Source organism: Vipera berus (genome assembly GCF_964194415.1).
Source record: "Vipera berus genome assembly, chromosome: 4".
NCBI classification, from domain to species: Eukaryota; Metazoa; Chordata; class Lepidosauria; order Squamata; family Viperidae; genus Vipera; species Vipera berus.
Genome location: NC_138206.1, coordinates 57,348,548 through 57,374,034, shown reverse-complemented (window position 1 = coordinate 57,374,034; position 25,487 = coordinate 57,348,548). Strand labels below are relative to the sequence as shown.

At 44.0% G+C, this 25,487-nt stretch overlaps 1 protein-coding gene across 2 annotated transcripts in view; it reads left to right on the top strand.

Moving 5' to 3' along the window:
• Positions 1–1,076: 1,076 nt before the first annotated feature.
• TMPRSS2 (transmembrane serine protease 2) overlaps positions 1,077–25,487 on the top strand; it is a 39,655-nt gene continuing 15,244 nt past the window's right edge. The window contains exons 1-6 of one of the 2 annotated variants that reach the window (XM_081327328.1): positions 1,077–1,166; positions 15,837–15,893; positions 16,413–16,611; positions 17,721–17,804; positions 20,190–20,309; positions 22,495–22,624. In XM_081327328.1, the coding sequence (XP_081183454.1) occupies positions 15,879–15,893; positions 16,413–16,611; positions 17,721–17,804; positions 20,190–20,309; positions 22,495–22,624 (548 nt within the window). In that variant the 5' untranslated portion in view covers positions 1,077–1,166; positions 15,837–15,878. Of the gene's footprint in view, positions 1,167–1,227; positions 1,326–15,836; positions 15,894–16,412; positions 16,612–17,720; positions 17,805–20,189; positions 20,310–22,494; positions 22,625–25,487 lie in introns of those variants that run through there. The other variant, XM_081327327.1, reaches the window with a different exon arrangement.

Genomic DNA, 25,487 nt, shown 5'->3' with positions numbered 1-25,487 from the left:
TACGTTGCTAAGTGAAACATTTGTTAAGTGAGCTTGCCCCATTTTACAACTTTTCTTGCCACCCTTGTTAACAGAACGATTGCTTTCGTTAAGCTAGTAACATGGTTGTTAAGTGAATCTGGATTTCCCCATTAACACTGCTTGCCAGAAGGTTGCAAAAGTTGATCACATGACCCCAGGACACTGCAACCGTCATAAATACGAACCACTTGCCAAGCATCTGCATTTTGATCATGTGACCCTGGGGAATGCTGCATCAGTCATAAGCTTGAAAAGTGTGGGAAAAAAGGTTCCTAAGTCACTTGGGAAGGTAACAGCGTTCTGTGCGCCTTTGGCGTCTAGTCATGCCGGCCACATTTTTTTTATTTTTATTTTAATTCCATTTATATCCCGCCCTTCTCCGAAGACTCAGGGCGGCTTACAAGCTTAGCAGTAGCCTTCATTCTATGTATATGCCTGCACGGAGACGTCCTCGGACAAGCGCTGGCTCTTCGGCTTTGAAACGGAGATGAGCACCGGCCCCTAGAGTCGGAAACGACTAGCACACACGTGCGGGGGGGGGGGAAACCTTTACCTTTACCTTTTAAGTCACTTTTGACATAATTCAAAGTAACTTTGAATTATGTCACTAAATGAACTGTTGTGAGTCGAAGACTTCCTGTATTCTTGCATTAGTCAGCTGAGTAACAAAGGCAATATAATAATTAAAAAAAAACACGTTCCTGCTTAAGATTCCCTGTCCTCGAAACTATGCAGAAAGTACGCTTACTGGAAAGCAAGCAGCAGGAGAGCTGGTTCCGGCACGTCGTTTTGGTATGTTTACTCAGAAGTAAGCCCTCCCTCCCTCCCTGCCTCCCTGCCTGCCTGCCTGCCTGCCTTTAAACGGAGTTTACTTCCAGGTAAGGCGTGCGATGGATTGCAGTTTTAAGCTCCGCCCACGAATCCTCTGAATCTGCCCAGCGGGCGCTGCGTTCCGGGCACTTCTTTCTTTTCCTGCAGGTGAATAATAGCAGGTTGGCCCCGCCCGGCAGTATTAAACATTAAAGGGGAGGGCCTTTTGGCACAGCCCTACGCCAAGCGCTCCCGAAGCCCGAGCGGAGCAACCTGGCGCTATCTGGTTCCACTAGGTAGCGACTTGCGCGGCGTTTCCTCGCCCCTCCGGAAAGGTGGGCTGCGAGGTGCGGGCGGCTCCCGGGTAGCGCGTTCGATTCCCCTGGGAAGGAGGGCGTGCGGATCTGCCGGCGCCCGGCTGAAAGTGAGCGGCAGGGAGGCTGGGACGCCTGAAGAAACCCCCCCCCCGCGCGCCGCGTGTCCCTCGCTCTTAGGTAAGCCCCGGGCTCGGTTTGGGAAAGAGGGCCTCCTCGGCTTTGGCTCGAGGAGTTGGAGAGAGGCTACGTACGGCGTGCTGGGTCCTGGCGCGCTTTTCTCTTCCTTCCCCAGTGGCTAGCATCCCTTTTCCAGCCTTTCCTTTTTCTGCCGGGAATGCCAAGGAGTGCAGTCGTTGGCCTCGCTTTTTGTCGTCTTGGCGGCACGCACCTTCTCAGCCGGCAGTCTGCTCGTTTCTAAAAGGAAATGGACGGGTTTTGTCCAGCCATTCGCTTCTATCCAAAACTGCAGTTGCCTTACCGAGAGAAATTGAGGTGGATCGTTTTGCCGATTTACTTCGTTCAAGGAGGAGACCGCTAGTGTCGTTTTTTTTTAAAAAACAAACAAACAAACTTGTAATTGAAATTATCCTCACCCCTCCCTCCCTCCCTTAGTCTGCTCGTGATGAAGCATTCAAAGACTGTAGCCTAAGCACCTGTTGTTTTTCTTTGAATTATTTGGAGCCAACCTTGTGTATAATACACAATACGTGCTTGGCAAGAGCTGAAAGTGTGCTGTGGGTGTTCTTTGGTCTAGGATGGGCAGAGAGCGAACTCTTACTAATCTGCTCAGATGTGAATTTCCTAAATAGTTTCCATTATTCAGTGTCTTCATCTGAAGGGATGATGTTCTCTGCCTTCTTTTGGGCCATGTAGAGCAGCATACTGGTGATCCCTTAACCTGTACACTTAACCACAGAGATTTACTTTCCACAACATACCAGGCTAAAAATGTGCTTCAATCATTTCTGGCTGTGAAGATTTCATGCAAACTTAGCTGGTGACTGGCTAAAGATGAAATCAGTGTTCTTTGGGAGCTTAGAGCCTCAGTTGTCTTTAATCCAATAGCACAGACATGTCAAACACAAGGCCCGGGGGCCAGATCTGGCCCACGAAGTGGTTTCATGCAGCCCGCGAAGCCATCCTGGGAACAGTGAGGGAACGGCCCCCACTGCCTTGGCCCTGGCCCAGAGACCCTCCTTCTGCCAGAGACGCTCAGATCTGTCCCACTCCTGCCCAGGCCCCCATAGGCACCCTTGATGTGAACGATGTAGAGCTGGCCACGCCCGCCCAGTAGGCCATACGCACTCTAGCCACGCCCACCCAGTGGGCCACACACACCCTGGCCATACCCACCCGGCCCCCTGAGGGCAACCGCAATGCTGATGCGGCCCTCAATGAAATTGAGTTTGACACCCCTGCAATAGCATATTTGCTTTCTAACCATAATTGTATGTTTTCTTCAACAAGCTGTGTAAGTTTCATTCTACCAACTATTTGTATTTAAATTGATTTTATGTCCCAGCCAATAGTGGGACACTGATTTTAAACAATGATCTTTGGAGCCACAAAGGAGGGTAGGTTTTCAAATACCAATATTGATTGAATTTATACGCATATTATGATTTTCATAAAACCATAATATGCATTATTTTTGCATTTATGTTTATTTATATTTTTTATTTTTAGAATTCCATGCAACTAAAATAATATAAACAAGAGTCTGAAGATGGGACTATTTCTAATTGTAATTTTCCATTCTTATATGTGAAGTCTTAGCTAATTTTAAAATTATCTAAAGTATCTGAAACTCTCCCTGATTTGTGGGAAATATTCTCAGGGCTGAACTATATGTTCTTCAGGCAGTATTTTACAGTAGTGTTCAGTCCCAAGTTCATCAATCAGCTTCCTCAAAGAGTGTTGAAGGAGATCTTTAGTCTGGTCAATAGAAAAATAAATCAAAAGGCAAGTCTCTGTTAAGATCATCCACCTTCCTCTTACTAGTGCTTCTCTAAAATACTTGGACATTAGAGCCAAGCGAGTTTGTGAGAATTTAGTTTTGCATAGATGTTTGAAGAATATACCATTGCTTATTGATATGTGCTTGAAATTCCCCCCCCCCCCCGAATGTGCACAACTGCCTCTCGATTACTAGAACTGGAGAGTGATATATTTATATATATTTATATTTATTAAATTTTTATACCGCCCTTCTCCCGAAGGACTCAGGGCAATAAATATTAAAAATGAAGTACAAAAGTTAAAAACAATTAAATATTATGCCCGATATAAACAGTAATTAAAAACCATGTTAAAAACCCAAACCCAAACCCATCAAACCAGGCCGGATTGCTCAAATAAATAAGTTTTTAGATCCCGCCGGAAGAAGCGAAGGTCGGGGGCCATCTGGAGCTCGACCAGCAAGCGGTTCCACAGGTCTGGCGCACCCACAGAGAACGCCCTCCCCCTAGGGGCCACCAATCGACATTCCTTGATCGGAGGCACCCTGAGGAGGCCCTCTCTGTGGGAGCGCTTCAGGCATGTTCTGCTGTGAAAAATAATTCTAATCTAGTGGAGAATCTATAGATAAATGAGGGAAAGAAGCTATTTTCCTTTTCCTATCCTGTCCCCAATGTACTCTTCTTAAAACTGATTCTGAAAGATCAATAATCAGACGGAGCCTGACAGTACGGTAGCCAACAAAAAAACCTTTTATTGAAAGGTCTAAACTTCATCAACAGCTGTAGTTGTGAGCAGTTGTTTACAGAAACTTGGGGCTTTTAAAAATGTGTTGGTCAGAAAATGGGCTACCACACTATTTTTGATTATGGCAAAGTGGCTCTTTTCTTACCGTTTCTTAAAGATCAGGTGATCTTTAAGAAAAATATGGCTGAGTTTTTCAAGGGAATATGAGTGCAGACCATTGTGAAGGCATTTGAAATACAAGTAGGAAGAAGTCCCATATAAATTTGCCATGTCATCTGGGTATGCTTTATGAGTCTCTCTGTGCAGTTCAGAAAGAAGCAGGAGTACAAAAATCACTGTGTGTAGTAGTTCAAGGAGAACTGTGATATTTTACATTACTTTTTAAAGGCTGAAAAATATGAAAGCAAACCCAAAACCAAAAATGTATACTTGCAATAAATATGTCTCCCAATGTTATTGATACAGATAAATTGAAAATCAAATTTCAGTGTGGACATGTTTCAGTGTAAGTAAACCTAAAATTAAGTTTGAAGTGTCAGTCTTAACTTTGAAACCTGAGACTTGATCTTATGTGCACTTTACATGGGAGTAGCTTATTGCTAAGTAAACGTAGTTAAATCATATAGTATATACTCATTAGGAATGTGCAAGAGGGTGCAGAGGCTTAATCCATGTGCTCCAAGAATGGTAGTTTGTGTTTCCAGAAGAATATCTTGTCCTGAAAATGTTCAAATGCTACCCACCACTCCTGCCTCCCACATTGGAACATGAAAGCACCTTATTTCCATATCCCTAGTACTTACTTGGTAGAGGACAGGAAGGCCTGGAGGAACATTGTCCATAGGGTCGCGATGGGTCGGACACGACTTCGCAACTAACAACAACAACAAAAAGTACTTACTTGGTATTAAGGGAAAAAACTGTACTATGAGAAAAAGCTGTAAAAACAGGAATATGTTGGCTTCTGAGTGAGATGAGTATCTTAAGCAGCAATTACTGGGGAGCAACACCAGAGCTTTGCAAATGTAATGTATCCTGTTCATGCGGTTAAACTACTGCTGTCGGCTATAGCAGAACATACAAGTCCACTGCCAGCGCTGAAGCCAGATTTAGCTGCTTGTCCAGTTGATTAACACATGTTCATTGCTTAGGCGGGAAAATGTATTGGGCTTGGCCCGGTTCTGAAATATACCTAGTCACAATACAGAAGTTATTAACTGCCAGGAAAGGGAAGTCAAGCGAACTGTACCTTGCATAATATTGTATTGTTTTCCTCAATCAAAATATTTGAGTAAAATAAAAGGGGCCATGTTCACAAGCTATATGTGCGGGCTGGCAGGTGAATGACTCAGAACCAAGTCAGTGTGCAATTTACTGCCTTTTTTAAAGAACGTAACTCATCCCTCCTGTTTAGGATATTTCCATATTTATGATCTTCTTTGGAAATTCCTTTGTTAGAAATACACCTACTGATTTCCCCCCACCCCCAAGAGATGCTGCCCAATGGTCTGATTATAAATTACATACTTCTAATATCTTATAGTACTTCCTCCAAACATACAACTTTTCTGTTTGACTAGGCTAGTGCTCAAAAGTATGCTCTAGTGCAGGGGTGTCACGACAAAACTGCGCCCACCCCATTGCCGGCAATGGGGAAAAAGCTCCGATACATCGTGCGACGTCACGTGATGTCGCAAGTTTGACATGTCTGCTCTAATGTAATACCAAAGTAGGCAGCTTTTCTTCCTAACTTTGCAACTAGAAATACAGTTTAAAAATAAATAATAGTTTAAAAACTATTTTGAACCAGGAGGCCTCAAGTGATTGTTACCTGAGAAGCAGGGTTGGAATTTTGGACTTAGTAGAGTTTTATAGATAATTTAATTATGTTGTGTAAGGCTAATGTAAAATATATGAAATAGTGGATAGCCTTTATAAATATGCATAGAGCAATGCTCAAGAGAAATTGCAAAAAGACCCAAGAGATACATCTCAGACTCTTTAGGTCTAAGTTAGCATGTTAAATGTTAAAGTTTGTGACGGCACAACTGGAAAAAGACCAAACAAGTGTGGTTTGTTTGTAAGGCTTGCCACGAGAAAGCCTCTTCTCTCTAAAAAGAACATGGCAGCATAGCTTAGGTTTGCAAAGTTTGGCCATAACACACGGCCAAAAAGCAGTGTGTTATGTATTGAAATTACAGACCAGATCAATAAATCTCTATCTGGAATTACCCTAGTTACAACATTATCCCTTGGAAACTGTATGGTCAGTGAATTTCATCACATGACTCTAAAATAATTACCTGAGTAACATTACAGTAGTATTAGTATGTTATTTTGATTTTCCTTCAGACGTGTGCTGCTTGTGTCAATCATTTCACTGGGTTGGTTTTGATTTCTACTTCCTTGTATGTTCTTAACATTACAGTTATATAATTAAAGTTGTAAATTACTGACTGAGTGCATGTTCCTGACTCAAAAGAAAAGTATCTAAAAAGATCTGGTTTTCAGCATGCAAATTATTTGTGAATTAGCAGGACATGGTCTATGGAGATATGACAAAGACTCTTGGAAACTCCTGTTACAATAGTTTGAAGTCTGATTCAGAGAAACATGAGAGAAATGTATACAATACTATGTGGAAAATACATTTATAAGAAAGGAAGAACTTTTAGACCCAAAACACACATTGCTGCTTCTTTATTTACGTTCAAGAAATGGTAATACAATGTATATCTATAATCCATCAATGAAGGAACTGTTATTGAGTTCAGGGAGAATTAGTCTTGAGCAAATGGAGGAGCACAAGTTTGTCAGGCCAATTTTACTTTCAGTAGGATCAGTGGAACAAGCCAAGTATCCTGTTGCAGCCCTCCTCTTGGACCAATTTGAAATTAATCTTATGCACATTTATCTTGAATAATTTCCACTGGACACTGTAACACTCCTGAATAAACACATTTAATATGTTTGTATTTATCTGAATCAGTCTTCTGTATTATTAGATGTGCTGTGAAGAGGTAGAGTACCATAGAAAGGATTGAGTTGCTCTGTAGTTTTTCTTTAATTTTCAAAATATTGTAGCAAGCACAACTGAATTATATATTTCTTATAAATCATTCTGCCTAGGAGCGTAGAAATAAATAAGATACATTTCCCTGAATACTACGGTAATTGTTTTCAGTGCTGCACTAGCTCAGCCTAAGACCATAAGAAGTGTCTTGCTGGATCAGATCTCTGTCCCATGTTATTCACAATCTGTTTTACTTGGCCAGCAAACCACAAAGAAGTCCACTAATCTCCCAGAAGGTGGCCATTGGAGGCCATCAAACTGACATTGTTCCCCTTCCATGAATTGATCCAAACAATTATTTAAGCCAGACATCCTGATTCATCTTGTAGTAAATATCAAGGTTGAATTATGTGCTATTGCACAGTTTACCATTAGTCCAAGATATCTCTGTTCATCAGTCATTGTTAGGTTAGATTCCATTAGTTTGTATGAGTACCGTATATACTTGAGTATAAGCCGAATTTTTCAGCCCACTTTTTGGGCTGAAAAACTCCACTTCGGCTTATACTCCAGTCAACAAAAAAAAAGAACTGTCCCTTCGTTCGGAACAGGCTGCTGAGAGAAGCTGCCTCGCCTGCTGCGCCCCCAACAACCGCCGCTGCCGCTTTCCCCCCCCATCGCTCACCCGCTGCCCCCGAAAACGCCGCTGCCGCTGACCCGCTGCTCCCGAAAACGCCGCTGCCGCTTTTCCCCCCCATCGCTGACCTGCTGCTCCCGAAAACGCCGCTGCCGCTTTCCCCCCCCATCGCTGACCTGCTGCTCCCGAAAACGCCGCTGCCGCTTTTCCCCCCCCATCGCTGACTTGCTGCTCCCGAAAACGCCGCTGCCGCTTTTCCCCCCCATCGCTGACCTGCTGCTCCCGAAAACGCCGCTGCCGCTTTTCCCCCCCCATCGCTGACCCGCTGCTCCCGAAAATTCCGCTGCCGCTTTTCCCCCCCATCGCTGACCTGCTGCTCCCGAAAACGCTGCTGCCGCTTTTCCCCCCCCATCGCTGACCCGCTGCTCCCGAAAATGCAGCTGCCGCTTTTCCCCCCCCATCGCTGACCCGCTGCTCCCGAAAAGTCCGCTGCCGCTTTTCCCCCCCATCGCTGACCCGCTGCTCCCGAAAACGCCGCTGCCGCTTTTCCCCCCCCATCGCTGACCCGCTGCTCCCGAAAACGCCGCTGCCGCTTTCCCCCCCCATCGCTGACCTGCTGCTCCCGAAAACGCCGCTGCCGCTTTTCCCCCCCATCGCTGACCTGCTGCTCCCGAAAACGCCGCTGCCGCTTTTCCCCCCCATCGCTGACCTGCTGCTCCCGAAAACGCCGCTGCCGCTTTTCCCCCCCATCGCTGACCTGCTGCTCCCGAAAACGCCGCTGCCGCTTTTCCCCCCCCATCGCTGACCTGCTGCTCCCGAAAACGCCGCTGCCGCTTTTCCCCCCCCATCGCTGACCTGCTGCTCCCGAAAACGCCGCTGCCGCTTTTCCCCCCCCATCGCTGACCTGCTGCTCCCGAAAACGCCGCTGACGCTTTCCCCCCCCATCGCTGACCTGCTGCTCCCGAAAATTCCGCTGCCGCTTTTCCCCCCCATCGCTGACCTACTGCTCCCGAAAACGCCGCTGCCGCTTTTCCCCCCCCCCATCGCTGACCTGCTGCTCCCGAAAATGCCGCTGCCGCTTTTCCCCCCCCATCGCTGACCCGCTGCTCCCGAAAACGCTGCTGCCGCTTTCCCCCCCCCATCGCTGACCCGCTGCTCCCGAAAATTCCGCTGCCGCTTTTCCCCCCCCCATCGCTGACCTGCTGCTCCCGAAAACGCCGCTGCCGCTTTTCCCCCCCCCCATCGCTGACCTGCTGCTCCCGAAAATTCCGCTGCCGCGTTTCCCCCCCCATCGCTGACCTGCTGCTCCCGAAAACGCCGCTGCCGCTTTCCCCCCCCATCGCTGACCCGCTACTCCCGAAAACGCCGCTGCCGCTTTTCCCCCCCCATCGCTGACCTGCTGCTCCCGAAAACGCCGCTGCCGCTTTTCCCCCCCCATCGCTGACCTGCTGCTCCCGAAAACGCCGCTGCCGCTTTTCCCCCCCCCATCGCTGACCTGCTGCTCCCGAAAACGCCGCTGCCGCTTTCCCCCCCCATCGCTGACCTGGTGCTCCCGAAAACGCCGCTGCCGCTTTCCCCCCCCATCGCTGACCCGCTGCTCCCGAAAATTCCGCTGCCGCTTTTCCCCCCCCATCGCTGACCTGCTGCTCCCGAAAACGCCGCTGCCGCTTTTCCCCCCATCGCTGACCTGCTGCTCCCGAAAATTCCGCTGCCGCTTTTCCCCCCCCATCGCTGACCTGCTGCTCCCGAAAACGCCGCTGCCGCTTTTCCCCCCCCATCGCTGACCCGCTACTCCCAAAAACGCCGCTGCCGCTTTTCCCCTCCCCATCGCTGACCCGCTACTCCCAAAAACGCCGCTGCCGCTTTTCCCCCCATCGCTGACCTGCTGCTCCCGAAAATTCCGCTGCCGCTTTTCCCCCCCCATCGCTGACCTGCTGCTCCCGAAAACGCCGCTGCCGCTTTTCCCCCCCCATCGCTGACCCGCTACTCCCAAAAACGCCGCTGCCGCTTTTCCCCCCCCCATCGCTGACCTGCTGCTCCCGAAAATTCCGCTGCCGCTTTTCCCCCCCCATCGCTGACCTGCTGCTCCCGAAAACGCCGCTGCCGCTTTTCCCCCCATCGCTGACCTGCTGCTCCCGAAAATTCCGCTGCCGTTTTTCCCCCCCCATCGCTGACCTGCTGCTCCCGAAAACGCCGCTGCCGCTTTTCCCCCCCCATCGCTGACCCGCTACTCCCAAAAACGCCGCTGCCGCTTTTCCCCCCCCCATCGCTGACCTGCTGCTCCCGAAAACGCCGCTGCCGCTTTTCCCCCCCCATCGCTGACCTGCTGCTCCCGAAAACGCCGCTGCCGCTTTTCCCCCCTCATTGCTGACCTGCTGCTCCCGAAAACGCCACTGCCGCTTTTTCCCCCCCATCGCTGACCTGCTGCTCCCGAAAACGCCGCTGCCGCTTTCCCCCCCCCATCGCTGACCTGCTGCTCCCGAAAATTCCGCTGCCGCTTTTCCCCCCCCCATCGCTGACCTGCTGCTCCCGAAAACGCCGCTGCCGCTTTCCCCCCCCCATCGCTGACCTGCTGCTCCCGAAAATTCTGCTGCCGCTTTTCCCCCCCCATCGCTGACCTGCTGCTCCCGAAAACGCCGCTGCCGCTCGCCCGCTCGCTCGCTGCCTTGCCCGGGGACCAGCACCAGCCAGCCAGCCCGCCGGCGAGAAGCCCGACCCGGAGGTGAGGGGAGGGAGCGGAGTCGCCGGGGACGCAGCCCGGGGCCCACGTGGAAACAACACAACGCTTCACACACACACACACGCACGCACGCACGAGGAGGGAAACAAGCTTGACTGAGGAGGGAAACAAGCCCTCCCCACACACACACACGCAAGCACGAGGAGGGAAACAAGCTTGACTGAGGAGGGAAACAAGCCCCTCCCCCCCACACACACACGCACGCACGAGGAGGGAAACAAGCTTGACTGAGGAGGGAAACAACGCTTGACTGCCCCCTCCCCCCCCCACACACACACCCACGAGGAGGGAAACAACGCTTGACTGCCGCCTCCCTAGCAGACCTCCCCATTCCTGTTAGAAATGGAGCCCAGTACTTCTAGTACTCCTGCACCAATGGAGCCCAGTACTTCTAGTACTCCTGCACCAATGGAGCCCAGTACTTCTAGTACTCCTGCACCAATGGAGCCCAGTACTTCTAGTACTCCTGCACCAATGGAGCCCAGTACTTCTAGTACTCCTGCACCAAAACAAAGACGCAGGTCATACGAAGCTGCTTTCAAACTAAAGGTTGTGTTAAGAGCAGAAAAAAGCAATAACAGTATTGCAAGTAGGGAATTTGGTGTTGATGAAAAACAAGTGAGGGAGTGGCGGAAAATGAAAGCTGAGTTGGAAAAGATTCCAAAGGCAAAAAAAGCTCGACGTGGTTTAACAACTCCATATGTGGCTCTAGAGACTGAATTGCATGAATGGGTTATGGAGTGTCGTCAAAATGGTTACTGCGTAACACGCATGGGAATTCGCTTACGTGCCCTTCAAATGGCTAAAGATGACAAATTAAAAGTACCAGGCATTGAAAATTTTGTTGCGTCAGCAGGATGGTGTACTGGCTTCATGAATAGGTATGGCCTATGTTTGCGGCAAAGAACAAAGATTTCACAGAAGTTGCCAAAAGACCTTGATGAAAAAGTGATGTCATTCCATTCATTCATCATAAAACAAAGAAAGATCCATAACTATGACCTGGGAGATATTGGGAATATGGATGAAACACCTATGACCTTTGATCTTCCAAGCAACAGAACCGTGGCAAGTTTGGGAGACAAAACTGTTTTACTCAGAACCACAGGTAATGAGAAAAACCATTTTACAGTTGTTCTGTCATGTTTGGCTAATGGAACTAAGCTGCGGCCTGTCATTATTTTTAAAAGAAAGACCTTGCCTAAAAAGGTCAAATTCCCACCACGAATTACAGTGCGCCCACATGTTAAAGGCTGGATGGATGAAGATGGAACAAAAAAGTGGCTGGAAGAAGTTTGGAATGGACGACCAGGAGCAGCCTTAAAGAAAAAACCATCATTGCTAGTTTGGGATATGTTCAGAGCCCACACATCTGATGACATAAAAACATTGGCAAAGTCTTCTCAAGTTACTTTAGCCGTTATTCCAGGTGGGCTTACATCTGTATTACAGCCCTTAGATGTGTGTTTAAATAAACCTTTCAAAGACCGTGTGCGAAAGATGTGGTGCGAATGGATGTCATCTGGTCAAGCCCGACTAACAAAAGGTGGAAATATGATGAAGCCTGACATAGAACTGATAGCAAAGTGGGTTCGTGATGCATGGGAAGAGATTCCAGAGGACATGGTGAAGCACGCCTTCAAGAAATGTGGCATAAGTAATGCTATGGATGGCAGTGAAGACACTGCTTTGCATGAGGAGGACAACTGTGATAGTGATGACAGCGAACTCTGTGACAATGTATATGATGATAACCTCACACCAGCTACAGCTGAAGCTCTGTTTGCAGATACAGATGAGGAGGAGGAATCCAGTTTTGAAGGATTTTGATGCTTGTGTTTTAGCTTGGTTGCTTATTGAGTTAAGGTTTTTGTACATTTAAAGTTATTGTTAATACTTTAATATTATATATTGTTTTTGTTGAATATACTGATAATATATTGTTTTTGTTGAATATACTGATAATATATTGTTTTTGTTGAATATACTGATAATATATTGTTTTTGTTGACCCTCTTTTCCACATGCCTCAATTAAAGCAATTTTATTGTTATCTACCTGTATTTTTATTTTTGAAATTTACCGTGAGCTGCTGCATTTCCCAGCCTCGGCTTATACTCGAGTCACCAACTTTTTCCAGTTTTTTGGGGTAAAATTAGGGGTCTCGGCTTATAATCGAGTCGGCTTATACTCAAGTATATACGGTAATTGGGATTTTTGGCATCAAGTGCATCACTACAACTTGCTCACACTGAATGGCATCTTCTATTTTGATATTCACTCTCCAAATGTGCAAATATCCCCTTTGGAACTCTTCAGAGTCCCTTACTGTTTTTACCACACTGACTAATTTAGTGTCATCAGTATTGGCTATTCTACTAGTCAAATACAATCCCAGATCATTCCTAAATAGGTTAAAAAGCACTGGAATTGGGACATGATCCCAGGGGAAGGGATTAGTTACATCCCACCATTATGTCTATGGAGATTCTCAGTTATCAATGAAAAAACAAAGTCCAGTTGTCTCCTGAAATAGCACCTTTGGGGCAACCATGACCTGGATGACTGAGAATCTCCATAGACATTTAACTATGAACAGATTTCCAGGAAACATTGCAGACTACAGGAACCATTTGCGCTTCAGTTTGAGATGCAGTCAACACAGACTTATTCCAAACAGCCTGTGCCTGTCTTCAACAGTGAAGGGACACAGGGCAGAAAACATCCTGCACAGCCAAGAAGGCTTCATACATATTTGCATTACTCAGGTGACCCTGAAGACACAGATAGACCTCCAAATGGCCTCAACCACTCTCTAGTCTAAAAGAATGCAAATGACCAGCAGTCTGCAAGGAATACAAATCCTTCCATTCCCCACCAGCCAGGCAGAGCTGAAGAAGCTTCTTAGATGAGAAGCAAAACATCTTCAAAGAAAAAAGTCCAATTGGCTCCTGAAAAAGCACCTTTGGGATCCCACCGTTATGAGATACGTTCATTCACTTCTGCTCCTTGTTTCCTATTCGTTAGCTAGTTATTTATCTGCATGAGAATCTGCCCTTTTATTTCAAGGCCCTTACATTTTATTGCCTTTCTTTGATGATGGACTTTATCAAGGGGTTTTTTCTTTTCTTTTCAGAAACCAAGTAGGTAATGTCTACTAGCTTGCCTTTATCTACGTGTTTAATTAACACTCTAAAAAAACCTACAGAATCTTCCCTTAGTTAAGCCAAGTTGGGGAAGCTTGAACAAGGCTTACAAAATGTTTAGTAATTTTATCTTTAACAGCAGTTTCCACTATCTTCCCCAGAACACAGTTAAGCTGACTGGCTTCCCAATGAATTTTTTTTTAAAAATGTAGTTACATTGGCCACCTTCCAGTCCTCAGGTGTCGAAGCAGAGCGTAGAGAAGTGGAGCAGTTTGAAGATCCACAACCTTAACTTTAAGCTCGTTAATAACACTTGTTATAACACTTGTTATAACACTATCAGGGCCTAAAGATTTATGTTCCATTTTGCAGTAAGGCCTAGCATTTTTTCTGTATGTCCACCTGATAACTTGATTCACTGGTTTCTTTTACCTAGAAGACAAGATCTCCCACTACATCCTTTTCTGTCTTTCCTGTAAGGTTTGTAACCAGAAAAGAACCAGGCCCACTGATTTTCACTAATCCACCAGGTTTGTGTTACACCTACTACATTGATACTATCTTCTAAGATCAGGCATTCCAGTTCTCTCATTTCGGCCCACAGGTTCCTAGCATTCAATACTACCTGTAGTATGCAGCATCTGTTCCTGTTTCTCTGGGTTTCTGCCATATTTGCTTGTTTTATTTGGCTTTGTGGAATAATCATTACAACTGATTATATTATCCTGTCCTTCTTTCCAATTATTGTTGTTATTCCCAAATATTGTGGTTTCCAATTGTAGTTTCCAAACCTGATGCTCCTTAGAGTCCCTACCTTACCTGGAGCTTTGTCTGGAAACAAAAATGGACCCCAAATATCCAATATTTGAATGTCAAACTTAGTCATTTCAGGATGGAGCAGCGGGTGGTATGTCTAATTTGAAAAAATGACTTGGTGCTTGAAAATGGGGTATATGGCTGGCAATCATATAAAGCAGCAACTGAGGTTTGGAATAGTTTTGGGCTGCTGCTGTTTGAACATTGAATAATATGTCCCTTCATCTGCTGGCCTTGGGGAATTTGGTGACAGACATAACTAATAAAAATAATTTGGAAGCACCAGAAAATATACTCAGATTTCATTAATTGCTAATAGGATTTTGGCATTTTTTTAGACTTTATGTAATAAACAAAAAAGGAAAGCACAAAACAAAAGTACAAAAAATACAACAATCAGCAATGGATAACATTTACATTTTATCACCAGATTTTATAACAGAAGCTAACTTTTGACAAATGTTGCTTAGATAAGATACTGGCGCTTCAGCTCCTTAATGAAGTTGTAGAAATAAAGCTGTGAGTAAAAGCTGATGGGGAAGAAAAGGGGGCCTCCTTCAATTTTAGTGCTTATCCCACAAGATAAAAAAGACTGCTCCCTGCCATCACTGATCATTCCAATTATTCCCAATTTAAAATAGTCATTTCTATGTTTAGATTAAACACAAATGCTAATAACAAAATACATATCTTGTGTCTGCTTTTCTGACCCATTTTGCCACTGCCTAATTCTTTAGAAGGAGGGACGCGGTGGCTCAGTGGGTTAGGACGCTGAGCTTGTCGATCAGAAGGTCAGCAGTTTGGCGGGTCGAATCCCGAGTGCCGCGTAGCAGAGTGAGCGCCTGTTACTCATCCCAGCTTCTGCCAACCTAGCAGTTTGAAAGCACGTAAAAAATGCAAGTAGAAAAATAGGGACCACTACGGTGGGAAGGTAACAGCTTTCTGTGCGCCTTTGGCATCTAGTCATGCTGGCCACATGACCACGGAGACGTCCTCGGACAAGCGCTGGCTCTTTGGCTTTGAAACGGAGATGAGCACCGGCCCTTAGAGTCGGAAACGACTAGCACGCATGTGCGGGGGAACCTTTGCCTTTAATTCTTTAGAATTAATTACATAGTTGCAAGTGTGTGCACTATTTAATTACATAGTTGTTCTCTGGCAAATTCTCAGAACTCTTTTCCCATCGGGATCTTCTCCAGGGATGTTCACTTGTGTTCTATTAATGCTGGTTAATATTTTCCTTTCTCCATTTGTAAAACTGCTCTTTGCTTTAAACTATTTTTATGTAAGTGCTGCATTGCTACTTTACTGCAATTCAAATTTTTAACTTCTGTTAGGAGGCAACCCCAAAGCTTTGTTACTGGGTGGCATCAGGAAAATAGTAAATGTTCCATTTTTTTTGTTTGTTAAGACTAGAGACACATCTCTGCTATGGGAGTGAAATCTAATCCAGAGTTTGTGGTAGGCACTTGGGCTTTTATAGAAATAATATTTTTCCAGTGGCGACTTACTTGTTTATTTTTGTATGTGTGCTAGAATCTGATGAATAGTCTCACTAAAATAAGGACTCAGCAGTTCAAAATTTTATTTTGAAATAAAAACAAAAATAGAAAACCTTTTTCTGTTTTCATAGGTTTATAACAAACTTGCCATAATTCGGCTGCCCAAAATCAAGATGGCATCTAACTTGGTAAGTGAACAGTCTCAGGAGTATGCTACTGTGGTCTAGTATATGGTGGTTGCTAAAAGTGTTCCTGTTTATGGGAAAACATTTCACAATTACTAGTTAGTTAACATAGAAGGAATACTGTGTTAATCTGTAGTAGCCAAAAATCAGAAGGAATGTGACCTTTTCAGGTCAACACTTTTTATTAAAAGGTATAAATTTTTGCAAGCTATGTCTTGTGGACTTCTGGTTTTTAGTTTAGAGCAGGGGTCCACAATCCCGGGTCCATGGACCAGTATTCGGCCGTGGCATGCCAGCAACTGGTCTGCACAAACAAGCAAAGCCCCCTCCATGGGATGCAGGCAACACACTAAGCCATGCACCCTCCGGTCTGTGGAAAAACCTCTCTCCACGGAACCAGTCCCTGGTGCCCAAAAGGTTGGGGACCTCTGGTTTAGAGGTTTTATTTCACTGTAGTACTGCTGAGTTATAGAAGCTTACAATTGTTTATTTTTTGTTTGTGTTTCTGTTGTGATTATTTAGAGGCCAGCTCCATATTATGAAAACCATGCATACCAGGGAGAAAATGTTCCTCCAGGATTTACTAGAGATTATAATATATATCCACATTACACACCTACATATTATCCTTCATCAGTGCCTCATTATGTTCCAAGAGTTTCTACTCAACAGTCAAACCCAGTGCCAGTTTTACAGATAAAATCTTCAAAATGTACACCAAGTAAGCTTTGCTTCCTATTTATTCTTTTAAAAAAAGCTTTGATGCAAATTAGGCCTGTTTGGGTATGTTTTAAGAATACTTTGGTTGATTTGTATGTTGCAGACATATTTTATATGATTAGGATCCTACTGTTGCAACGGTACAAAGTAAGCAAGTTTGCAGATCCCGATCTTCAAATTGTCCTGGCTAATAAGATTGTTTTCTTAAAGACACTTAAATAATGTGTGTGTGTGTGTGTGTGTGTGTGTGTATGTATGTATGTATGTAGGTCGGTCTTGGCATATTCGGGTCTTTTCCCGTGTAGGATTGAGGATGTCTTGGCGACGTTTCGACGAGGTCCCACTCGTCATCTTCAGGCTGGTGTCTTCGGTTTCGTGCTTGTGCGAGCGAAGCATGATACGCCAAGACCTACATACCTATACCCGTGAAAATCTACGAAAACAAACACACACACACACACACACACACACACACACACACAATTAATTTTATTATTATTGCTAATAAGGAAAAGAAATACTTATGGAGTAGATTTTCCTCTTCAGCTTCCAAAAAGAGCATGTGAGTTCTACAGAGCTTGACTATAGAGAATTTGTTTGCGATTGTGTCAGGGCATGTAGCAAAGTAATCCAAGCAAAGAAAGATTAGCATATATGCATCAAGTTATAGTTTATTTTTCCAGCGTAGCCAGAACAGTCATTTCTTAAGAGAAATATTTTATACAGAGGTTCAATGAGAGCTGACCAAAGACAAAACTATTTGTTAACAGCATTTTAATCTGCTCTTCATATTTATTTATTTTATTTAATTTAATTTATGCGCCCTCTTCCCACTTTCCAAAGTGACTCTGGACGGCTTACAAAGTCTGCCAGGGTGGCTCACACAAGATCAGCCAAAAGAGTGCTGTGGTTAATGTAACAAGTGGCAATATGGAGGCTAGGTCACGGAATCATTCAGAAGCTAGATCAAAACATGTTCATCTTCAGTTAATAATGGAAATTTAGGCCCTTATTAGTCAAAGACATTTAGTAAACTGGTGGCATCTTTTGAAAGAAACTTCCTTTAAAATTCCATGGGCACACTTTTTTTTTCTCCTCTTTTAACTGCAGGAACCAAAAAGGCATTATATTTCCTATCGGTTAATGTGCTAATAATAGGAGCTGGAATTTCTGCTTTCCTCATCTGGTATTTTGGTAAGAATGCATAAAAGTTTTGATTATACAGCATTTTGACATGGCGGTTCCTACCACTAAGTGTGTCCTTTTAAAATTATGATCTGCTTAAATTGTATGGCGGTGAGTCTTTTATGCCATTACGCCACACTTTCTTACTTTATAGATTTTGAAGTTTGTTGTTGTTAGTTGCAAAGTCGTGTCTGACCCATCGGGACCTCATGGACAACGTTCCTCCAGGCTTTCCTGTCCTCTACCATCTTCTGGAGTCCATTTAAGCTCATGCCTACTGCTTCAGTGACTCCATCCAGCCACCTCATTCTCTGTCGTCCACTTCTTCTCTTGCCCTCAATCTTTCCCAGCGTTAGGCTCTTCTCCAGTGAGTCCTTCCTTCTCATTAGGTGGCCAAAGTATTTGAGTTTCAACTTCAGGATCTGGCCTTCTAAAGAGCAGTCAGGATTGAACTGCTCTAGGACTGACTGGTTTGAACACCTTGCAGTCCAAGGGACTTGCAGGAGTCTTCTCCAGCACCATAGTTCAAAGGCCTCAATTCTTTGGTGCTCAGCCTTCCTTATGATCCAACTTTCACAGCCATACATTGCAACTGGGAAGACCATGGCCTTGACTATACGCACTTTTGTTGACAGGGTGATGTCTCTGCTTTTTAGTGTGCTGTCTAGGTTTGCCATGGCTTTCTTCCCCAGGAGCAAGCGTCTTTTAATTTCTTGGCTGCAGTCCTCATCTGTGGTGATCTTGGAGCCCAGGAAAATAAAATCTGTCACTACCTCCATTTCTTCCCCATCTATTTGCCAGGAATTGAGAGGGCCAGAGGCCATGATCTTGGTTCTTAATGTTGAGTTTCTTTTTTTTAAATTTATTTAAAAGTTTTACAATACATTTTCACATACAAAAAACTCCCTCCTCCCCCTCCCCTCTCCCCCACCCTCCCCCACCCTCCCCTCCCCCCTCCCGGACTTCCCAGAGCTGAATACAGGGTATAACAATGCAAACATAAGCTAGAATATGCTAACAACAAAAATAAAACATTAAATTATTTTTTCACACTTTAACTCTCCATAATCATAATATTGATAAAATAATAACTAACTAGTAATAAATCATAGAAATCCACTAACTATTCAAATACTAAATGAAACTTTTTAGTCCCATATTTATTCTGAATATATTCAATCCACCTTCTCCATTCCACAATATATCTCTGTTGCGATTGTTCTTTCAAATATGCTGAAATCTTTGCCATTTCCGCCAAGTTAGAAACTTTCAGAGTCCACTCTTCTATAGTCGGCAATTCCTCCTTCTTCCAATATTGTGCTACTAAAAGTCTTGCCGCCGTAATTAGATTCAACTTCAATTTAATTTCTATAACAGTAAAATCTGTAACAATACCCAACAAAAACAACTGTGGAGAAAACCTTATCTTTTTCTTAAATATCTTTTGCATGTTCCACCAAATTTTAATCCAAAAAACTTTAACTTTTTTACAAGTCCACCATATATGAAAATATGTTGCATCCTTACCGCCACACCTCCAACATTTAGGCTGGCAGTTCGGATACATACTTGCTATTTTTTTAGGGTCTAAGTGCCACCTATAAAACATTTTATAAAAATTCTCTCTTAAATTTTGGGCCTGGGTAAATTTTACATTTCTAACCCAAATCTTTTCCCAAGTATCCATTGTTATAACTTCTTGAAAGTTCTGGGCCCATTTTATCATACAATTATTATTTATTTTTTATTTATTTTAATTCCATTTATATCCCGCCCTTCTCCGAAGACTCAGGGCGGCTTACAAACTTAGCAGTAGCCTTCATTCTATGTATATGCCTGCTTATTAGGGCTTTCACACACACCCCCAAGCGGCATTATTACAAAGTCAGCTTAATTGCCCCCAACAATCTTTAACAAGTTCCATTTCTGAATCTATTTCTATCAATGCATTATATATCCTTTTAATATGTGCTTGGCCTTGATCTCTAATTTGTTGAGTTTCAAATTTTGAAGTTAGAAACAGTTTAAGTCTAATGGCACTATAATAACATTTTGGTGAAATTATTTAACATAAATGTAAATTAATTCCATTTCTGATAATAACAATGTGTAACTTACAACCATTAAATTTTTCAAAAAAATTTCAGATGACAGAATTTTCATAATCTTTTTTTACTGTGTTAAGTTCTCATCTAACATCCAATGGAGCTGAGAATTTTCATAATCTTTTTTTACTGTGTTAAGTTCTCATCGAACATCCAATGGAACTGATAATATTAGAATGTGCCCAAGGTACTGTTTGTATGATAGTCCTTAAAAGGGAACACACATTTTAAACGGTACCTTTGCTGATTTATTTTTCTGATCTCATTGTATTGCTACATTTCTTCATAGTGGCAGACAGTTGTTTTGGCTCCAAGATACAATGTGGTTCACTAAGAGTGTGTGTGTTACCATCTCAATGGTGTGATGGAAAAAAAGATTGCCCTAATGGTGAAGATGAAAACCGTTGTGGTAAGAATGAATAATAACATTTTCTGACTTTGAAAATTTGCCTATAAATCTGCCCCCCCTTAAACTCTCCCATACTTTAATTAGCCTAATTATATCTAGCACGTTAATGCTGCAATGAACCTAAGCTCATGGATAGCAGCTTCTGAGTCAAGAAACTGCAGTAGTACAGCTTATCTCAACCGGATTTTTCGTTCTATTCAGAATCTGCAGGATTAGCTGTGGAAATCTTACAAATATAAGAAAATATTGGCTGGCCATATTTTCAGCCAGTAACAATGTTGATTCTAACTTCCAGCTCTAGCACCTTTGCATAGTAATTGTATGAATATGTTAGAGGCTATAAAGATTACAGGTAGTCCTCAACGTATAACAGTTCAAAGTTACATTCAAAGTGATGACCGTTTTTCACACTTATGGCCTTTGTAGCATCCCCATGATCCACACTTACGACCTTTGTAGCATCCCCATATTACTAATCAAAATTCAGAGGCTTGGCAACTGATTCATGCTTATGACTGTTGCTGTGTCCCAAGGCCACATAATTACCTTTTGCGACCTTCTGACAAGCAAAGTCAATGGGGAAGCCAGATTCAGATTTTTATATTTAATTCTTTCATAGAGTTAAATATTCATGAACCTCAACATCTACAACAGGGGTGTCAAACTCGCAACGTCACGTGATGTGTCATGATGTATCACAACTTTTTTTCCATTGTCGGCAATGGGATGGGCACGATTTTGCTATGATGCATCCGGCCCATGGGCTGGCAGTTTAATGCCCCTGATCTACAACATCAGGGCCCAAACATATCTAGGGAAAGTCCTTTTTACTATATACTGACCTATCTTATTGCCAAGGAGTCCAGCCATAAACCATAAAAAACTGAAATGTTACAAAAAGTAGCACTAAGGAAGAAGCAAGCAAGCAAATCTGAAAATTAAACTGAATTCTCCAGCCACAATATTTCTAATTCAGAATGGAGGTAGTAGCCCACATTAGTGGCATAAGAATTTGATCATTAGGCAAAGGATGGATGGCAGGAGGCTAATGGCTTTTACATTTTTAGGGAGTGGGTGCAGTCACATGATCTGTGTTCTAGAACAGCGGTCCCCAACCTTTCTGACTTTGCCGACTGCCGAGGGGGAGAGGGGATGGTCCTGTGTGAGTGGTGGGCAAGTGTGCACATGCACAGTTCCATTTGTGCAAGTAGTGGGCATGTGCACCCTCCACTTGCACAGATGCAGCTTCATGTGCAAGCGCTCCTCTGCTGTGCACACAAGTTGAGCTGCGCATGTGCCGTTTCCGTGATACTGGGCTGCAGCCTGGGGGTTGGAGACTTCTGTTCTAGAATGCTAGCTTTAATCTACCTAGCATTAAGAAGTATATTTATCTTATTTTCCATTTTGAGTCAATAGGAACATACTGTATGTGGCTGCAAAAATGATTCAAGAGAAATGGAATAATACTTAAACATTATTAAACATTGGTGTAATCTGCTAGTATTTTTAAAATTGTAAATATAAGTACCTGACCAACTATTTATATCTTATGTTTGAGTGAGAACTATATGTATGTTTGTAAAATTGTAATTCAATATTATTAGGTGCCCATAACTACTGTCAGCCATAAGCAATCACCTCCTTCTGTCATCCTCAAATGACAAGAGATGCCCTGCCCTGAGGTTTGCCAAATTAGCTTCTGGCAGTGTTTTTCTCTATTTTTTATGGAGCAACAAGGGTGTTTCAGCAATTTCCTTGTTCCTCTTTCATTAATAAGCTTAGTATGATTGGCAGATGGCAGTGATACTAAAAAAAACAGATCTGTGTGCATCAAAACGTAATTATAGCTGCATATAACTCTGGATATGTAGAAACTGTAAACTGCTTTTTCCAAAAGGCCATTGGACTTTCTTGGTTTTTTTCTTTGAAAAGGTTTCGCTTCTCATCCAAGAAGCTTCTTCAGTTCTTCTTAGATGAGAAGCAAAACGTTTTCAAAGGAAAAACCAAGAAAGTCCAGTGGCCTTTTGGAAAAAGCACCTTAGGGGCAAACCTGACTGGATGATTGACGATCTCCATAGACATGTGAATTATTTGCATATCAGCTTTCTGTGTTCTGAAGTTTTCAAAAACATCAACATTGTGGTTATTTGTTGTCAACATCATTAATTCATTTTTATTATTATAGTTAGACTTTATGGACCAGAATTTCTCTTGGAAGTTTATTCATCTGAAAAAAAAGATTGGTACTCTATATGCTATGATGATTGGAATGATAAATATGGAGAGACTGCATGTGAAGACTTGGGGTATAACTCGTAAGTAACATACTGAATTTTCTTCACTCTTTTGCAGTAATATTACAGGGAATAAATTACTATTGAGGAATATATTGAGAAAATATTTAAATTCCTTAGCTGAGTACCATTAAATGATTAGCTGATGCATCTGTTCCCTGCCCCCCAGTTTAAATTATTGTGTTGGTTACTTTAACCTCAAAGAATCAGGATTCTATTAGCTTTATTCTATCCTTTAAGCCAGTGATGGTGAACCTTTTAGAGACTGAGTGCCCCAAAACCGCCCCGCCCCTGCTCTGCCCCCACCCCGCTCCCCCACAGGGCCACCCACCGCCTCATGGCCCACTGCAGCAGATCGCCCAGGCGGCCAGTAGATCCATAGCGGCCAGGCCCTCCGCCCGTTTCCCACAGCATCATCTGCGCGTGACAGGGTGTGAGGGCGGAGTCTTGTCTCTGCTGCCCAGCTACCATGTTCTTGGCTGTGCTGCTCCACGTGGGCCACGCCTGGGGGGTGACTCTCCTCTGGGGGGCTGCTGGTGAGGAGGGGGCCGTGGGGGAGGCGGGGCTAGGATGATGGTGTGCGTGCCCACAGAGTGTGCTCTGAGTGCTGCCTCTGGCACACATGCCATAGGTTCATCACCACTGCTTTAAGCCATGAAAAGTGGCAGACATTCAAGAAGAATCTGGAGTAAGAGTTGTACCACTTACCTCTATATTTTATATTGCTAAGGAGCAGACAAAAAAATGTGTCATGGCAGGGCAATGGTCTCTGACATTAGGAAATGCTAGCTGACTATTTTTAACACAGATTATTTTGGGGAAGGACTTCGTTACTATATTTATTAATGTAACCAAATAGAGCTTACAAATTTATTTCCAGATATTGCAGAGGAAAAAGTAGTTTTGTTTAGCCACTGAACAAAAAATTGATGGTGCTGGCTGAAAGAATCAAAGTTTAGTTATACTCAAAATACATAAAATCTTTAAAGGAAATTTACAGTGTTGGATTAAATGCTGCAGATATATATATTTATATCACTTTTGCATGTATTGAAGAAGTGTGATTCCAGAAACATAATGCATAATTATCCCAAACACAGTGCAAACTCTTCTGTAATAGTTAAATATTGGGGGAAATGAAGTATTAGGAGCACGGTTAATCTAATTTGTGACTTGTAAATTGAATACCTTTTTGCTGAAATAGACATTCATTAGGATTTGACATGAGTGAAATGGGCCTTAGGAAAGCTGAGCAACAACAAAGATAGTGGAGGTAACAGTATTCCAGCTGAGCTACTCAAAATCTTAAAAGACGATGCAGTAAAAGTGCTACACTCAATTTGCCAGCAAATTTGGAAAACTCAACAGTGGCCACGGGATTGGAAAAGATCAGTTGACATTCCAATTCCAAAGAAAGGCAGTGCCAAAGAATGTTCAAACTATCACACCATTGCACTCATTTTACATGCTAGTAAAGTTATGCTTAAAATCCTACAAGCTAGACTCCAGCAGTATGTGGATCAAGAACTACCAGAAGTACAGGCAGGATTTCAAAGGCAGAGGAACTAGAGATCAAATTGCCAACATACGCTGGATCATGGAGAAAGCTAGGGAGTTCCAGAAAAACATCTACTTCTGCTTCATTGACTATGCTTGCTCCTAAGGAGGAAAGCCATGGCAAATCTAGACAGCACACTAAAAAGCAGAGATATCACCCTGCCAACAAAACTGCATATAGTCAAGGATATGGTCTTCCCAGTTGCAATGTATGGCTGTGAAAGTTGGACCATAAGAAAGGCTGAGCGCCAAAGAATTGAGGCCTTTGAACTATGGTGCTGGAAAAGACTCCTGCGAGTCCCTTGGACTGCAAGGCGATCAAACCAGTTGGTCCTAGAGATCAACCCTGACTGCTCTTTAGAAGGCCAGATCCTGAAGTTGAAACTCCAAACACTTTGGCCACCTAATGAGAAGGAAGACTCACTGGAGAAGAGCCTAATGCTGGGAAAGGTTGAGGGCAATAGAAGAAGGGGATGACAGAGAATGAGGTGGCTGGATGGAGTCACTGAAGCAGTAGACGTGAGCCTAAATGGACTACAGGTGATGACAGGAAGGCCTGGAAGAACGTTGTCCATGGGGTTGCAATGGGTCGGACATGACCGCAACTAACAACAACAACAACTCGCAACTCCCAGGGAGTCCTGGGAGTCGCAACTTGGGAGTCCTCCTAGATTCACAGCTTTCTCTAGAAGACCATATAGTAGCTGTGACTAGGGGGGCCTTTGCCCAGGTTCGCCTGGTGCGCCAGTTGCGGCCCTAAGCCGGGATGATCTATGCACGGTCACTCACGCCCTTGTGACCTCTCGTCTGGACTACTGCAACGCTCTCTACATGGGGCTACCCTTGAAGACCACTCGGAGGCTCCAGCTGGTACAGAATGCAGCCGCGAGAGTTGTGTTGGGAGTTTCCCAACACTCCCATGTTACACCCCTGCTCCGTGAGCTGCATGGGCTTCCAGTTGTCTTCCGGGTGAGATTCAAGGTGTTGGTAATGACCTACAAAGCCCTACATGGCATGGGTCCAGAATACCTTGGGGAGCACCTGTGGCCGGCGTCAACTTCCCTCCGCCCAGTACGCTCCCACAGAGAGGGCCTCCTCAGGGTGCCACCGGTCATAGAATGTCAACTGATGGCCCCCAAGGGGAGGGCGTTCTCTGTGGGCACGCCGGATTTATGGAACCATCTTCCGGTCGAGCTCCGGATGGCGCCTGACCTCCGCTCCTTCCCGCGTGATCTCAAAACCTAACTTTTCGAACAAGCTGGCCTGGCCTGATGGGATGGGGTTGGGTTTTATTAATCTGATTTAACCTATTTTTTAATGTGTTTTA